General features: G+C 37.3%; 1 protein-coding gene across 1 annotated transcript in view; it reads right to left on the reverse strand.

Moving 5' to 3' along the window:
• Positions 1–12,332, reverse strand: part of snrka (SNF related kinase a) — a 59,936-nt gene extending 47,604 nt beyond the window's left edge. Inside the window, exons 1-2 of the mRNA XM_056257413.1 lie at positions 12,137–12,332; positions 1,180–1,896 (exon numbers count right to left, since the gene is read on the reverse strand). Coding sequence (XP_056113388.1) covers positions 1,180–1,768 — 589 coding nt within the window. The 5' untranslated portion in view covers positions 1,769–1,896; positions 12,137–12,332. The remainder of the gene's footprint in view (positions 1–1,179; positions 1,897–12,136) is intronic.
• Between the last annotated feature and the right edge of the window lie 5,080 nt (positions 12,333–17,412).

Here is a 17,412-nt window from a genome sequence, read left to right on the forward strand (position 1 = left end):
CTCCTTTGCCTGCCTGTCCTGGCCAGTGAAGAGTTTGGAGCTTTGCATGCCATGACATGTCTAACGCCTCTACCACCTCTTACTCTTGGAAAGGTTACGTCTCAACCTGCATCAACTTGCATGCTGGTATTCACTATCTCAAGGAGCCAACACAACAATGATGAAAGGATTCCACCAACACGCTTCAAGAATCCATGGCCTAATAATCCAGAACTTGAAGCTCAAATGAAATTCTCTCTTCATAACTGCCTAGAAGAACCACATTTGCAGCCATTATCTAGGGTTGTTCTGACATGTTTTCTAATAAAGAGTTTAAGCCGTATTTTTGACAGCAGTATGGACATGCCTTACAGCGACAGCTAATAAAATCAATAGAATATGATGCTGCTCAGTCCTGCTCACACTGGAATAGTTTATCATATATGACAAATGCATGCATGTTAGAAACACTCTAACAATATTTAGATGCCATTTGTCTATTTAGAGGTCACCTGTAAACAGGAACCAATGCTGGAAAATCAGCTCTGCTAATTGTACAAGCCTGTTCACACTAAAAAGAATGTTTGGCATGAAAATTTGGTCCGACTTTCACGTACAGCCTGATTAAAAAAGCTAATTTACTCTCGGACAGTAGGTGGCGCTTAATGAATTCCACGTGACAGCCTGTGCTTTTTCACAGTGTGAAGGAAAAGAGATTAGACCATGTGACACCAGTGAGATCTTGGGTAAAAGTTAAGTCAGAGTGTAAAAAAATACCCGTAGGTTTCTGAAGAGCATTTTTGAAGGCAAAGTGGGCGGAGCCGGCTATCGCCATCTTGGCAGCGCGTCATTTTATGGTTTTGTGATAAACCGAAAATGGACAAAGAGGCGGGATTAGCTGAGGTGACTGCTAACAGACAGCAGACAAACGGCTAGTAGTGACAGCAGCGGCAATCCACCTGACGGGCCTGATTACTATTAATTGTATTATGGGGGTAAAAAAAGTTCTCTCAACCATCCAAAGACGTTGTGCCAAACAACATCTTTACACGTGATAAAAATCACTGTAAAACAGATTTTTGAGACACTAAAATAATAATGTGGAAATAAACAGAGCTTGAATAAATGCCCATGGCAAACTGAATCTTTGACTTGTACGTTGGAGTGTGAATTACTGAGTTGAGATGCACAGGCACTTACCCACAGCAGGTGCATCATACTCATCTCCCAGCAGGATCTCCGGGGCAGAATAAGCCAGCGAGCCACAGCTGGTGGTCAGCTTCTTTCCCGGCTGAAACTTATTGCTGAAGCCAAAGTCGGTGAGCTTGACCACTCCCTGTTTCTCAAAGAACACCACATTCTCCGGCTTCAGGTCGCGGTGAACCACGTGCAACCGGTGACAGTACGAGATGGCGTGCACTATCTGGGCGAAATATTTCTTTGCCAGCTCCTCGCTCAATCCCTCCTCGTGCTTCATGATGTAATCAAACATGTCACCGCCATCGCCGAGCTCCAAGATCAGGTAGAGCTTTGTCTGTGTGTCGATGACCTCGTAGAGCCGAACGATGTTGGGGTGCTGGACCAGTTTCATACAGCGGACCTCCTGGAAGAGGTGACCGGTTGCGACCGTGTCAAGCTTGGTCTTGTCGATTACCTTGACTGCCACTTTTTCGCCGGTGAAGACGTGACGCGCGAGTTTGACCACGGCGAAATGGCCACGGCCGAGCGTCTTGTCCAGGTCATACAGTCCAGCGATCTTTCCGTCGTATCCGCGCTTGATTCCCGCCATGATGGCTGGTCCTCCGGTGGGATGGAGGGGGTGTGGCCCCTGGGGGAGGGGTGGGGTTTAAACCGGAGGGAAAATCCAGCTCACTTTAGCACATTGGCTGGTAACGGCAATACCATGATGGCAGGTTCCTGTTAATCAGAGATAAACCAGTACAAAAATTAGTCATTAGAATGCAAACAGTCATAAATTAATAAAAGCCACAATTATCATTTTATAATGTTTGTAATCTTGCATGTTGATGTAACATTGAAGACCTTAAAGCTGTATGTGGTCCGAGAGCTATTACATTATAGCCTGGGTTTCCCCATACTGCCTTTGCACAGCGCGATTTTAATTACATTAACCAATTTCAGCCAAATTTGCTGAAGGTTTTACCTCTGTTTTTCAATCTGTTAATATTGTAGTGAATATAGATGAAAATTACCTCAAAATCATTTTATATAGGCCTTAATATGTAGACGGTTAGGTAGCTAGGGCAAAAAACAAAACAAAAAGATATTAAAGTTAAAGAAAAATAAAGAAAAAGTTTAACATTAGAAACAGCAACATTAATATATTTCAAAAAGAGAAATTATTAATGAAATAGAATGCAACATTAAAAGTAAAAATAAAGGCTTTTCTAAAATTACATGTTATGTAAGTAACATACAGTCTACTAGCCATGCTTGTTAAAGTGTAGAAGGGTCAAATATACAGTTTGTCAAATGAGAATCAAGCATTTCAAGGGGCCACTAATAAAAAATGTAGACCTAACTAACTATTAAGTTTTAGCGTTTATTTTAACTCTTTATTCAAGCTTAAAATGTAAATGATTCACGTGTTTATATATTCCAACAGCAGATTTGACTGAAAATCAGAGTAATCCATTCCCATCATGCCAAGCTACATAGTGGTTCCACTGCCACAGGCCTTCAACATGGACCATCATGGATTTGTATTGATTTCCTCTTGTTAGTGAAAAAATAAAAGCCACATGGCTGGCAAGTAAGCTGGTGCTCCAGAAGAGAGGCTGCCTCCTAAAAGGGCTGATTCAATTCCAGTAGCATTAACCTCAGGCCAGTGCTGGAGACGACTGCCACGAGAGTGGTCATGACTTTTACATGTTCACAGCGTCCTATATCTTCTCCTTATCTCCATAAATCATGTCAGTCATCAGGAAGAGATGAAGTGTAAAATCATTGAGGGTGCTAAAACATATTCGAAAACATTTTTGATAGCACAGGGAAAACTGCCATATATTCTGCCATACAGATATTATTAGAATTGTTTGATAACTTGTGTAATTTTGTTACAATTTGTTACAGCAAAGGGAGGCTTTATTTAAATCTTTGAACTAAATTCACACAAAAAGAAAGACAAGTAAAAAAGTCAGTAATAAGAACAAATAATCAAATTGAAAGTTTTTCAGGTGGGTATATTCAGGTAGGACCCTATGATTTCCGCGATGAGGAAAACACGGACGGAATCCAGTCATAAAAACTGAATTCACTGTATAATGCAGAATTTAACGGAATTTGTCCATTTTTTTATGAATTAATAAAAAGCAGGTCAGCACACTTAAATCAAATCGCGTACAGTTGAACAGCAGAATTTAGCTACGTCTCAATGTAATAATAATACAAACACAAATAATAATAGTAATACATTATTTATTCAAATTTTATTTAAGGGATAATCAAACATTTTCTTCCATGTTTTAATTTTAAGAGTAAAGCTCTGTGTTGTGCAGCACTTTGTTTGACAAAAGTTTGTTTAATTTCATATAATTTAAAGATAAATTAAATTAATGTTTTACCTACATTTGATTGTCAGAAAATTTTAAATACAAGACAGAATTTATGTAAAAACAACATTTTATTTCTTTTTAATTAATATTAGTTGATTATTAATTATTAATTTAACCATTAAAATGGAATCCAGAAAACTTAAAACAGAAAAAATTAAATGGAATTTGAGAAGAATAAAACATATTTCATAGGGCCCTAAACAAGTAATTTTTGTTAAACATAATAAATTGCTGTTAAATTTTATAAGTTTAATGGTTTCAATTAATTACACATGCTTTTTGATTACTAAACTTTAATTTAACCATTACAATGGAGAATTTTTATGGAAAAAATTATTTTGGGAGAAAAAAATTACGGATTTCATAGGGCCCTATCAGATAAGCTACTCAGAAATTAAAGTAATCAAATGTAAAATAACACTGGATAGTCTTCATTGTAAAAAATAAATACAGATTGATGCTAACAAATAAAGTTACAAAAGTTATTCAGTCAAGAGCAATGCTTTTCTTTGTTTTTGCTCCTTGATTAACATGACAGACAGCAGCAGATTTATAAAGCTACTGTCACTTAAAGCTTATGCACAGATCCAATAACATGCATTTTCTTTCTCAACTATTTAAGTTCCAAAACTGACTGTTTTCACCTGAATACTTGCCAAGACATAATTTTGTGTGTATTTGACCATTTAAGAACAGTAAGCCACTTATTTTGAGAGGCGGACCGTTTATATCAGTGGGTGTGCTTTTGGTGTGAGCGCGAAACCTGCGGGTATAAGTAAAATTATGCGCAATACAAACACTATTTAATAGAGGTGGGGGGAACAATCGATTCACATATGAATTGCGATTTTACCTTCTACTTCTATCGATGCACAAATTTAAAAAAACGATTACACTTTAACTTCGCAGTACCACTTAAAGTTACTGACACGTTAAAGCAACACCAAGGAACTTTTCCTCAGCGGTCGCCCTACAGGTTGGAAGCGGAATTGTCCATTACCGCTGTCGTAAATAATTTAGCCTACCACAGCCTACGGTCGCATGCGCACGCTCGCTGTTTATCCAGCACCGGCTTTGGAATCAACAATGGCAGACATCCCAACCTGGAAGAAGTCATTTCAGGGAGGTATATCTTGGTGACTGGATTGTTGACGGGTGGGTGGCGGGTGACGGGTGGCGGGTTGACTAGCTTTCGTGAGGCACACTCGCAAGGTCTCTCGCTCTCTCCCTCTCTGCCGTGCTCGCGCTATGTATGTTATGCGCGCAGTATGTTCTGTCTCGCATGCGCGCTCTAGATTCCGGCAGATTTGAACTAATTTGCGGGCATCAGGGAGACGCTATAGACTTGGGATGTCTGCAATGGCCATAGAAAATTTGAGGAAGTGGTGGGGGAAGTGACGTATGCCGTAAAGCAGTCGAGTTTTGTAGTTCTTTTTGTGCTCGGGTTACTACCCGAAACCCGAAGTTACATAGTGCGAGTAAAAGCGATACAGACCACGTCAGGCTATGCCAGACGTGTCATTTAACCTATTGTAAGTCGATTTACCATCACAAGGGTCTTGGAAATATATTATGAAGGTTGAAAAGTTCCATAGTGTTGCTTCAAGAGTGTTCTTAATCACAATAAGCCATGAAGAAGGACTCACTGCGGTGCTCGCGCTGACGGACACAGCCGAAGCGCAAGCACAGATGCCGCCTCTCAGATGCATACAATCCCGAATTCAGTTCTCTTTCACAGCTTATTGCGCTGAAATGGCCAAGCACACAATTATGTCAAAATGCACACTTGTGAATGTAAACAGTTAGGGAAAATCGGATGTGTAACAGTATATTAGATCTGTGCATTAATTCTTAGGCCGTGTGTTAGGGGTGGGCGCTATACCGGTATGAACGTGAATACCGGTATTATGTTGTGCCATGATATGGATTTTGCGATACCGAGGATACCGTATTCATAAATTCAAATTTTGCAGTTATATTGTTTTGTTCAATTTGGTAGCCAACTCTTTACAACTGTTAACACTAATGACGATACAGAATCGAATACGCTGTTTAAGGAAATGGCTGATTTGGCGCTTCATGCGTGAAGTTGCTGAGGCGATTAACCGCTGTCCTGTGACGCGTTCAATGAAGGACCGTAACGTAGAACACATCGCTAGTGCTAAGCGGCTGTTCATAAAGGATGCATCTTTTGTGGTGGAATGGGAAATAACAAGGTAATGAGACGCAAGTTTGACTTTTAACTGGAGGGCAGCATTTTTAGAATGCCGTTTCATTTGCGAGACGCGGGTGCAACACCAAAACAAGTTCGTCAAGCACAAACAAACGTTAAAGTTCTAGGCTACTGTATGTTTGAGATGTCATGTTTTCATGAAGGTTGAAAGCTGCTATTATTATCTTTGTTTTTACAAAACATTTACTGCTAATAATATTATCCACGTGGAGACATTTCCCCGCAATGTAACGTTAGGCTATGAATAACAGGACACGACACACACATAAGCGCGCGCATACACACACATAAGCGCGCGCATACACACACACTGGTCCACTATCTTTGTGGGGACTCTCCATCGACGTAATGGGTTTTATACTGTACAAACTGTAGGCCTTTATTCTGTCTCCTTACACTAATGAATTAGTTTGTATGAAAATTTTCATTGTTTTTTTCTTGTATGCTTTTAAGTTCTATTTATTTGGTGCTTTGTTCAATCTCAAACCATTATTTTATTTTTATTATTAAGATGTCTGCATAAGAGTTAACTGTAATCTGTGCAAACATTAAACGTCTCGCTTTGGTCTACACGGGAAGTGTTCTGCTCGCTCTGCTAAAGCTAAACTATAATTACTAAAACTGAAACTAAATAAAATAAAAACTATATAGAAATGTGTTTGCAAAATAAAACTAAATAAAAACTAACAAAACCATTAATGAAACTAGCTAAAACTAAACTGAAATTTAAAGCAAAATTGAAAACGATATTAAAATAAAAACTAATTTAAAAAAGCAAAACTATAACAACAGATATTCCCGGAGACAGAGCACACCCGAAGACGGCTCTCACTCAGAAATCAATGAAGTCTTCATTCGCTGCCGGTTCTCATTATGACAAGACGAGCAAAAAGTGGAAAGACATAACAAGTGCATTCAGGCCTACCTCATGTTGCACATTTGCACTTTTTGAGAGAAAAAAATGGCAAAAAAAAAAAAAAAAACCTTTTCAGGTCTATGTCCAATGAAATGCCTCACCTGTTTCTAGTTATCTACCTGTTAAAATACATATTTTGCCTGTAATTTAACTAAGGTGTACTAAAATGTGATTCCAATTTTTTTTCTCATATCGCGATATAATATCGATATCGTCCGGACAGTGAAAAATATCGTGATATGAATTTTTGCTCATATCGCCCACCCCTACCGTGTGTCCACCAAAGCGCTTTTAGTCAGCTAAAAACGCTAGATGCTCTGCTAAAAAAACCGCCTAGCTGTGGGCGCTTGAGAGCGTTTTGGCAGCGCAGCGTTTTTTCAGTGGAGACGCTTCACTGCTATGATACAGAATATCCGCAGCGCACAGTTTACTTGTAACTGATTTCGCAGATAATTTGTTCCATACTAAATAAATTTTTCATCCATTTTGTTCGGTTAGCTCTGCAGGTGGATGTCGTTGTACACTACAGAAAGAATGTTGTGACAGTTGTATCATAAACAGTTGTCACAGACAGTTGTCTGGTGTGGTATTTGTCCCGCCCCTCCTCCACTGTGATTGGACGGTTGGGTAAAAAGTGACAGTGATGAGCACTGCGTTTTACCCAAAGTTGAACATACTTTGTAAAAAATGCCGAGCTCTCAACGCTTCAGCGTGAAAAAAACCGCTCAGCACCTCGTTACGCTCATGGCGTTCTAAAAACGCGGCGCTCCCATTAAAAAAATATGCCAGCCGCGTGAAAAAACGCTTTGGTGGACACACGGCCTTAAAGGGACAATAGCCTAATAAACTGTTGTAGCCCGCTTCATTCATGTTAAAGCTGCAGTCCGTAGCTTTTCCTCTTTGTCGCCATCTCTCTGTTCGAAATCTGTAACTGCAGTGGGTTGTAAATCGGCATGAAACAGCGCGGATGAACACAGTGCTTTGAGGCGAGTGCTGCTGTCAGTCACCGCGCTGTGTGGATACTGTCATACAGAATCACAGATTCACTTTTTGAAAGCTTGACCAACATAAGAATTTTCATAAGAAAATGTCTTCTGAACAAGTAAGTAAAATCCATTTTTGTTCTGACCAACTAAGGGGGGAAAAGCATTCGACATGATAAGCTTCGTTAGATTTAATCAACGCGATTTACAGCAACCGTGCAAATTATAGCCTACTTTGTTCTCAAATTGTTCATGTTAACAACATCAGCATCGTGTGACTAATGTTAAATTTAATGTGTTTTATGGTTACCTGCTGTGTAGTTCAGAATTCATATTCTCCATAATAGCAAAACGAGAAGGCACAACAAAGGAAACTCCATAACTGTGTGAATTAAGACGTACTGTTACACGATTGAACTATTGAAATGTCTTACTTGTTCAGCAGAAAAAAGCCGTCTCTTCTTCCGTTTTGAACCCCTTCAAAACACGGAGTTCACGCACTTTTCAAAAGCCCCGCCGATGTTTAAATCCTTGTGTTCGCATGAGACGGTTTCTTTCTCTTTCTCTAGCCACCTTAAATCCGAAGTACGAAGTCTTTTGGGTTTTATAACTGCTGAATCTCCAGTTGACACTGATGATTGTTGTTTGGATCTTCTGGATGCCATAAGTTTAATCATGTAAAGTGCTGCGAGAAAAGCCTATACATCTAAACATCTCGTCACGCGCAGTATAGCCGGCTAGCCGAAACTCCTTCTTTATGTGTACGGGTGTGACGTAATGACGCAAAGACATGCTTGAATTTCCCGCGGAAACCCACCAGTACCACTGGAATTAAAATCATTATTACAAGCTAGCCGTTTTGAATCTAGCTATGGCAAGCAGATAGTTTTGACCACTGGCAGAATATGTTTTTTTTTTTTTATATAATTATTTTGGATTATTTTTTAACTTAAAAAAGTTACGGACAGCAGCTTTAATTAAAAAAATATATATAATAATAATCACTCACTAAAACAAAATCATTTTCAATGTTTACAATTAATTCAGTTGTTGTTTTTTTCTTCAAGAGCTATTAAACTGTCTAACCGCAGTTCAATTGGGAAAAGTAATACAAACCTAGGCTATACCTATAATTCCTAAAGTTAGCAATTCATTCAGACGCCTATTAACCCTAAATATGAGAAGCAGCAGCATGCTTGCCTTAATAGCAAACAACATAAATTAGTCTGCAAAATCCATTAATTTTACATAGTGCTTTCATATCATAGTAATAGCTTGGATCATTAACAATGAACACTACACCATCTTTTGTTCAACCAAAATAAATGTCCTTCTCTTTTCATAAAACAGAGCTCGTTGTGGTTTAGAGGAGTAATTGTTCAAGGATTTGGATTGTTCGGCCCCCTTCACTAGTGATTATGTTGTAATCATAAACAGTTGATTATTACTGATATTGATACCAAAGCCCACATTGAATTGGTGAAAATTTCTAAGGATAATATTAGTATGCATTTATAAAATCTGGTCATCTTCCAAACAAGGCGGCCCAGATGCTCCAGACCATTTTGTACACAACAAAAGTGGAAGATTACCACAAATAGCATTTCAGATTTCAGCTTGCCTATTGAACAGCCTACAGAAAAGCTTAAATAAATCATATCCCGCTGTAATGCCTAATGCTGGCTGACTACCAATTACTATGCAGTCGTAATGGATTCAAATGTCCCCAGCTGAACGGTCAACTCCTTGAATGTTCCAATGTGAAACACTAAAATCAGAAGAATACATTTACAGTCCTTTCACAGTAACACATCAAAATTCAACAGCTCCACCTTTTTTAGAGAATTCCTAAAACACAATCAGCCAACAATCTGTCAGTGAATGACTGTTCATGGCCAGGAATGTACTGTAACTTTTGGGTAATATTGCACAGTCTCTCTAATTACACAGGTGAGATCAGAGTTAACCCTGTAAAGCCTGACATACGAAATTATTATTATTATTTTTTTTACAAAAGTTTATTAAACATTTAAATAACATCTATGTTTCATATTTGATACATCAGGCTTTTAGTTTTATGGCCCATTTAGTATGATATATTGAGAATATGGAGATCGTAGTTGAGAGAAAAAACAGCTAAATTTTATTCAGAGACAAAAATATGCAATTTTTATAGAAGACTGTACAGAAAAAGTATATCAGACTCCTTACACAAAATACAAATATATATATATATAATCAATATATATAATAATAATATAATATAATATAATATATATATATATATATATATAATGCATATTAAATGCTTATATTAATTAAACATATATCAATTAAATGAATATTAATTAAATGCTTAGTTTTATGATCAGATATTAATGCACCTCTTGATGGAAATAACATCACAACATTTATTTCCATCAAGAGGTGCAGTAATTTTTGGTACTTTGGTAATTTTTGGACTTGTATTGATAATGCAAGAGTCCAGCACTCTGTAAAGTCTCCTCCAGCACATCCCAACGACTTTCAATGAATTTAAGGTCTGGACTCAGAGGTGCCGATTCATGTGTGAAAATAACACTTCATGCTCCCTCCCAACCATTCTTTCACAAGTTGAGCCTGATGAATCTTGACATTGTCATCCTGGAATATGGCTATGATGTGTCTTCCTACATAGTTGTTTAAGAAATGAAAAGGTACACACTCCATCAATTAGGGTTAGAAGAACAGTTGCCAAACAGATCACATGCTAGACACATAATAATCACTACATTAATGATCCAGTCATAGACTCTCACCCCTGGTTTCACTTAAGACTAGACCAGGACTAGAATGAATGTTTGAGCTGTTTTAACTGAAAGCAACTTGCATCGACATATCTTAAAATATGTCAGTGCCATTGCTTTGTCTCATCATGATACACACTGGTAACGTTTTTTCTAAGGATTGTTTATAAAAGCTACTTAAATGCCCAAATTGAACTAAGGCCTAATCCTGGCTTAATCTAAGCACTGTCTGCGAAACCGGACCTTAAGCATCTGCCTATTTAAATCCAAACAGCAACTTTTTTTTGGCCGGGCAAACAGCAACGGGTAGTGTATGAAGCAATGCAATATTGCCTGAGAAATATAAATAAACATTCCTCAAAACCATGTTGTACCACATTTTATACTTAGAACAATTATTACATTTAGATAAAAAAAAAAAAAAGTATAATTATGTAAATCTAGGTTACTTCAGTAAATGTTCTGACGTTTACTTTTAAAAAATCAGATTCAGCAGAAAGACACGTGTACCATAACCTGAATCATTTTTAGAATTATATGAAAAGGCCTTTTACTTACTAAAAATAACTATCAATCAGACAACATAAGGCATGAAGTAGATAGTGTAAAACAGGTTTTTCAGTAGTTCTGATCATGTTGATAATTCAAAGTCCTTCCATGTCAAATATGATACAGTAGGCTTTATAAAGTTATGCTCCAAGTCATGTACTTGAGCTGTTCTTAGGCTCAGTTTTACGTCAAGTGGTTATTTCTTCAATATTAACATTACATTCTAACCACAAATGATAAGACAACCCTGCCAAATCAACACAATCAAATGGCCTGCAGTTACAGGCCCAGTTTTACCTTTCAGGTTGCATAACATGATTACAGTACATTAGGCTGAGGGAACGTGTTCCACACCTTACACATTCCAGTGTGACATGAGACATATTGACCAGAGTACACTAGGCTGATCTTCTGAACTCTTACATGTCTCTGCAATTGAGTATGACTGATGAAAAATTAAAACTCCAAGTGAAGACTTTAAAGCTTAAAGCATTGTGAAATCAAGCAAATTAAAGCGTTTTATGTTCACAAAGCTATTAGACTAAATGAAACTTGCACAAAAATGGACATACAACCTTTAATACTGAGAGCATCAAACCACACACTCACATCAGAAGCATGCAAAACCACATCCATCTTCTTGATACGATGCAATTAACCAAGCTTATCCGTTAAAAAAAACAGACTTGTTAAAGCCCATCATCATTAAACATTCTTCTACCATCAATACTAGCAAAACCACATGTGCAAAGAAAGAAAAGCATCCATGTCTGGTGATGATCATGGACACATCATGTGAAAGCAGACCTGATATGCCCATGCATGTCAGGCCTGATCTGGCCCATAAGCTCCTTAAGAGCTCCATACATCCATAGAGGAAGAGGATATAAATAATGGCTAACTGGCTACAAGCTTCTACCACAGCCCGTGATTATCAGATAAGCTGAACCCGGCCGATCCAGCATCATGTGCCCCCATAGAGCATGCATGCAGCTGTCAAATCACATCCACATTAATGGATGTTGTTTAACGCACGTTTATTGTGTCTTAAACAGATGCTAGCCGGCTAACCGTGTTAGCATTCTAACGCACTATCACACAAAGCTTTGACTTACCGCTCTCTCCGGCGAACATTAAAACCACTTAAAACTCCTGAATGTCCCGGCGGCTGTAGATCCGAAGACGGGTGAAGCCCGGCTGAGTGTGAGTCCAGCCCCGTATGTGTGTGTGTGTATGTGTGTGAGTGAGGTTAGTACTGATCAGTGTGAGTGTAAAGGCTGCTGGTGGAAGTGCGACTCTCAGCGCTTCTCGCTCTCCGCCCTGAAACCATGGAACTGCACGGAAACATTGGATGAGTCACATTGTAGCGGGCTGCACTGGAAAATACCGTCAACAGAGGGCGCTATGCGGCCGTAACTTTAGCGCTTGTGTAGAGAGACTTCAGACGGTTTTCATTCCTTCATCATGATGGAGCCTTCAGTCTTCCAAATCATGGTAAAATGGGGTCTAACAACAAGTACAATAAATATGTTTAATACTGAGTATTGCTTAAGGAAGGTTAAATAGCATTTTACACAGCTTTTCTGTAAAAGAAAAAAATCTTTCTGCGAACGGAAATCGCGACTATTTCAGGGACGTAAACAATAACAAACTCGTTGGAACGCTACTGTCTGGTTCTGGAGCATTTCCGGTGGCGCCATTTTTAAATCACAGATCTGTCGAAACCTTTTACTAAGGTCTATGGTCAAAACCTGTCTATGGTCAAAACAAGCGGGTACAAACAAACTGAATAACTGGGCCCTTAAGACTTTGAGGCGCACACTTTTCACACAGAACATTATTTAAACGTTCACCTGGAGTATCTTATCCAGACGACTATCATTGTTTGGTTGATACTGCGTGTGCCTAGATATGCTTTAAAAGCATATCGCAGTCTGGATGCTTACAATGTGTTTGTACAATATGGACGACATTTGTCTTGTGTTTGGTGAAGCTGAAGCAATTCAACTGGTGTAAAAAAAAAACTTACTTGGTCAATGACATGACCTGCATATTTTTGTGTCCAAGTGCTTTATTTCCTTTTTAAATTATTTGATAAATGCATATCACTTTATTCTATAAAACCTATTTAGTTTTAATTCTTTTTTAGTACATTTAAATAATACATGTTGTTGTATGTGTTGTTATCCAAAAAATGTCAGGTGGTGCAACTGTCTGGACAAATGAACAGACAGAAAACTATTTAAAATGGTGTATTAATAAAAAAATACTAATACTATGGTATCATTTTAGGTTTGAAACCTTTCATAACAAATTTTATAAGTCGTTTTAAAGCTGTTGAGATAAGTCAGGGTGGCACAACTGCAAACAGCACCTTTTTTAAAGCTTTTTTATGGTTTGTTGCTAATGTGCCCGAGGAGAGTTTACATTGCACTTGCATGGTTGGGTTATTATGTATATATGCAATTAGTACATTACATTGCTAACTGTATGCTAAACTAATTGAAATGTGCCATTATTACTTATTTCATATGTTTCATTGGCTTTTCCAAGCCAGTCAGACAAAGAGTAGTTCAGAATCTACTTATTGGGTCATTGAAGGTAAGGGAAACATTTGTAGACACCTGATAAATGACAACATGCAAAATATGTTCCTATATGGTTTTCAAGTATAGCCTACAGTCACGGATATGCAAAGAATAAAGACATTAAAAATATATCAGATGTAATGTATTAGATGAATTAGAATTCCGGTCACACTTTATGTGGCCTTGGCTACTGTACTAACCATTTTATACAATATAATCATTAAATATGTACCCTATATGTAATTACACCTAAAATACTTGCATTTAATTAACATTTGTTGTAACTTGTTACACTGTGTAAACTGTAACCTAACCTAACTCTAACCCTATACCTTTACTCCTAAACCCAACCATCCCTCATAATATAAATAATAAATAATTAATATTATTTTATAAATAAGATAATTGCATCACAATTGTGACCTTTTTTTCTCACAATTGCAAGTTTACATCTCACAATTCTGAATTATAAAGTCAGAATTGAGAGATAGACAAATAAGTTTGTCAAGATGAGAAATTCGAAAATCTTATAAAAACTTGTTTTAAAAGCATGCATCAGGTATGTTAAAATGTACATAGTGTAATTATGTTGATTTTATGTAATTAAAAATTACATTTACAACATTTCTTTACGACAATTAAGACTGAATGTGTCAAATGGTGTAACTGCCAAAGAATGGGAAATAATAAATATTTTATCCAACTAGATTGCATGTGAGTGTACATATAGAAATAAATACTTAATTTTAATATATGTACACACGAACATAGATTGTATTAGAGTTATCTCTAAATGTAATTTTTAATGTTTTTTTGAAATATTTGGCAGGACATATGCTGAAAACACCTCTGTTTTCTAAATAATCTTTGACAAATTATGTAAAAATTGTTGAAAACCATGTTATTTCACTAAACTAGATTATAAAATTTTATTCCACATTAAATTTCATGTATATAATTTTATATTTTTAAGAAAAATACTGGTTATGCCAATTGACAAAAACCAGTTACACCACCTGACCATGTTGCTTCTAGAGTCAAAGGCCATTGTTTGTTGAAGAAATTGTTACTGAAAATCAACCATGACAGTCAACAAGTTCAGCAGAAGTGGTTTAATTTTTGTCAATGCTGAAAAAAAAACCTGAAAAGAGCTAATGAGGTTCATTCTCATGTTACGCAGCACGTTTGAGCTTCGGCAAGAACCAATGAGGTTCATTCTCATGTTACGCAGCACGTTTGAGCTTTGGCAAGAACCAATGAGGTTCATTTTCATGTTATGCAGCACGTTTGAGCTTCAGCAAGAACTAATGAAATTCATTCTCGTGTTACGCAGCACGTTTGAGCCTCGGCAAGAACCAATGAGGTTCATTCTCGTGTTACGCAGCACGTTTGAGCTTCAGCAAGAACCAATGAGGTTAATTATCGTGTTACGCAGCACGTTTGAGCTTTAGCGAGAACCAATGAGGTTCATTAACGTGTTACGCAGCACGTTTGAGCTTCAGCAAGAACCAATGAGGTTCATTAACGTGTTACGCAGCACGTTTGAGCTTCAGCAAGAACCAATGAGGTTCATTCTCGTGTTACGCAGCACGTTTGTAGCCTCGTGAGACCATCCTGATCTCGCGAGCTTTCAAGGTTTCACTCGCAGATCAGTCTGGATACTTTCCGTTAAAGAAAATTTGGGAGCAGTTCACCAAACGAACGTCCAATCAGCGTTGGCTTTGAGGCGGGTTGAGGTGTGACGCAACGAGAAGCGCGACAGTTCAGTCTAAAGAACATGGCGGCTTCAGCGGATGAAACTAGCATCAGCGTGGCTATCGATCCTTTGCCGACATGTTGCTTATTTGCTGAGCTAACGAGCCTTTACCTGCAGCAGCAAGAGTAGCCTGGCTTGTGGTTGTGTTTTCGTCGTCGCTCTGTTAGTACGTCATATGCTTTGTTGATCTGATTGGTTGATTTGGCCCGTCTATCACCAACATAGGCCAATCAGCTAACCAGTATTTTCGCCCCTTACCAAAACTACTTCAACGGAAGGTTTCCAGATGGATATGCGGAGCAAAATCCATCTGGCGGAGTCAGGTTAGCACGTTTGAGCTTCAGCAAGAACCAATGAGGTTCATTCTCGTGTTACGCAGCACGTTTTGACAAGGTTCATTCTCGCACGTTTGAGCTTCCACTAGAACCAATGAGGTTACATTAAACACTTGAAAAGAGTTCCAAATAGTAGGCTAGTTTATATTACATTTTTAATCAGTATCATAAACTAGTGATATTTGACTAAATTGGCCCCTCACAGAAAGGCTTGTAATAGGAGTCCATAGGTGTAACCGGTTACACCATTTGACATTTCAGTTTAAAATCAAATTTGACAGGCATTATCATGGACACCTATGTAATCATGTGGCCTTGGTGGTAAAATTTAAAATGTAATTTTTAAAGTTAATAATAATTTTTATAATAATGATGAATTATCAATGTATTATGAATTATCAATGGTCATACCATTTGAATACTTAAGAATACGTGACCATACCCTAAAATTGTCAAATTATTTCAAATTTTAAAGAGAGTTAATAACATTTGCATGCAGCAGTTAATGTCACCGGGGGTCCATCACTGTGATATAATTTCCAGTCACATGGTCTTCTTACACAATATATAGACCACCTTGACTCTTCAGAAATTTGACTTGACTCGCATGATTCCCCAAATTAATTATAATATTCAGAACAATGGTGTTCCATTTACTTTTATTTACTGTTAAAAAGTTATAATGTAAGATTATGCCAAACTAGCTGAAATGGTGTTTTATTGAGAATTTAACCTTTTTAAAACAAGATCAGTTATTTGGTATAAAGTTTTGATGGTTACACCACAGACATTTTTGCAATCATCCCCCAAATATTCTCTCAAAATGAATTAAAACCAGAAATTTTAGACTTGGTCCTCAAAAAAGAGAATGTATGCAAGTAATTTGCTGTTTTATTTTGAAATTTGCTACCCTTTTATTTTTTTTATTCTGTGGCGAAAACAAGCTTCCATATCAAACTCATTAAATGTGGGAATTTTCCAGAATAGCATGTAGTAACAATAGACTGTAAAAAATATGTAGTAACACAGTAAATGCATAAATGCATGGTCTTGTGGGTAGTAGGCCTATTTAATGTTAGTATGTTCAATGCCACCTAAGATAAAGTGTGACCAGAATTTCTGATGAAAATCCTGTCATCATTTAGCCTATACTCACCGACCGTCATGTTAATCAAGTCCAGTATGACTTTCTTCACCAGCATCAGTCCTCTTTCACTTCACTGAAACATCAAATGCCTACATCAGCATGTGTTCGACGGAAGAATATTAAGTAATCACATCATTCGTCGTAAAATATATTCAATACAATTAGCTACATTTATTAACAAGACTTGTTATAGGGTCGTTTTCATATCACGTGACATATTTGACCAATCAATCAGAGGTAAGTTTAACAGTGCGGAAATAATAGTAATTCGTTTGAAACGTCTCGTCTTTTCTATGTTTTAAATGTAGTTCTAATTTTAAAACAATGTCATTCTTGTACGTCACTGGACGCGTTTATATTGTGGTGGGTTTTGCTTTTTTTATTTATTTAAATTAATATTGTTAAAGCGATTTTGTATGGGTCATTTAAAAGTTATTTGTTCACGGCATTTTTTCCATGCTTAGTGGATTATAAAACCATGCCTTAAATTGCGGCCAAATGCATACACAGGGTTAAAATGGATTTTTCAGTTTTTATATTTGTTTCTAGCCCTATATAGTGCACT

The sequence above is a fragment of the Rhinichthys klamathensis genome, unplaced genomic scaffold, assembly GCF_029890125.1.
Source record: "Rhinichthys klamathensis goyatoka isolate OS25496 unplaced genomic scaffold, OSU_Roscu_1.1 h1tg000006l_1, whole genome shotgun sequence".
Lineage (NCBI taxonomy): Eukaryota > Metazoa > Chordata > Actinopteri > Cypriniformes > Leuciscidae > Rhinichthys > Rhinichthys klamathensis.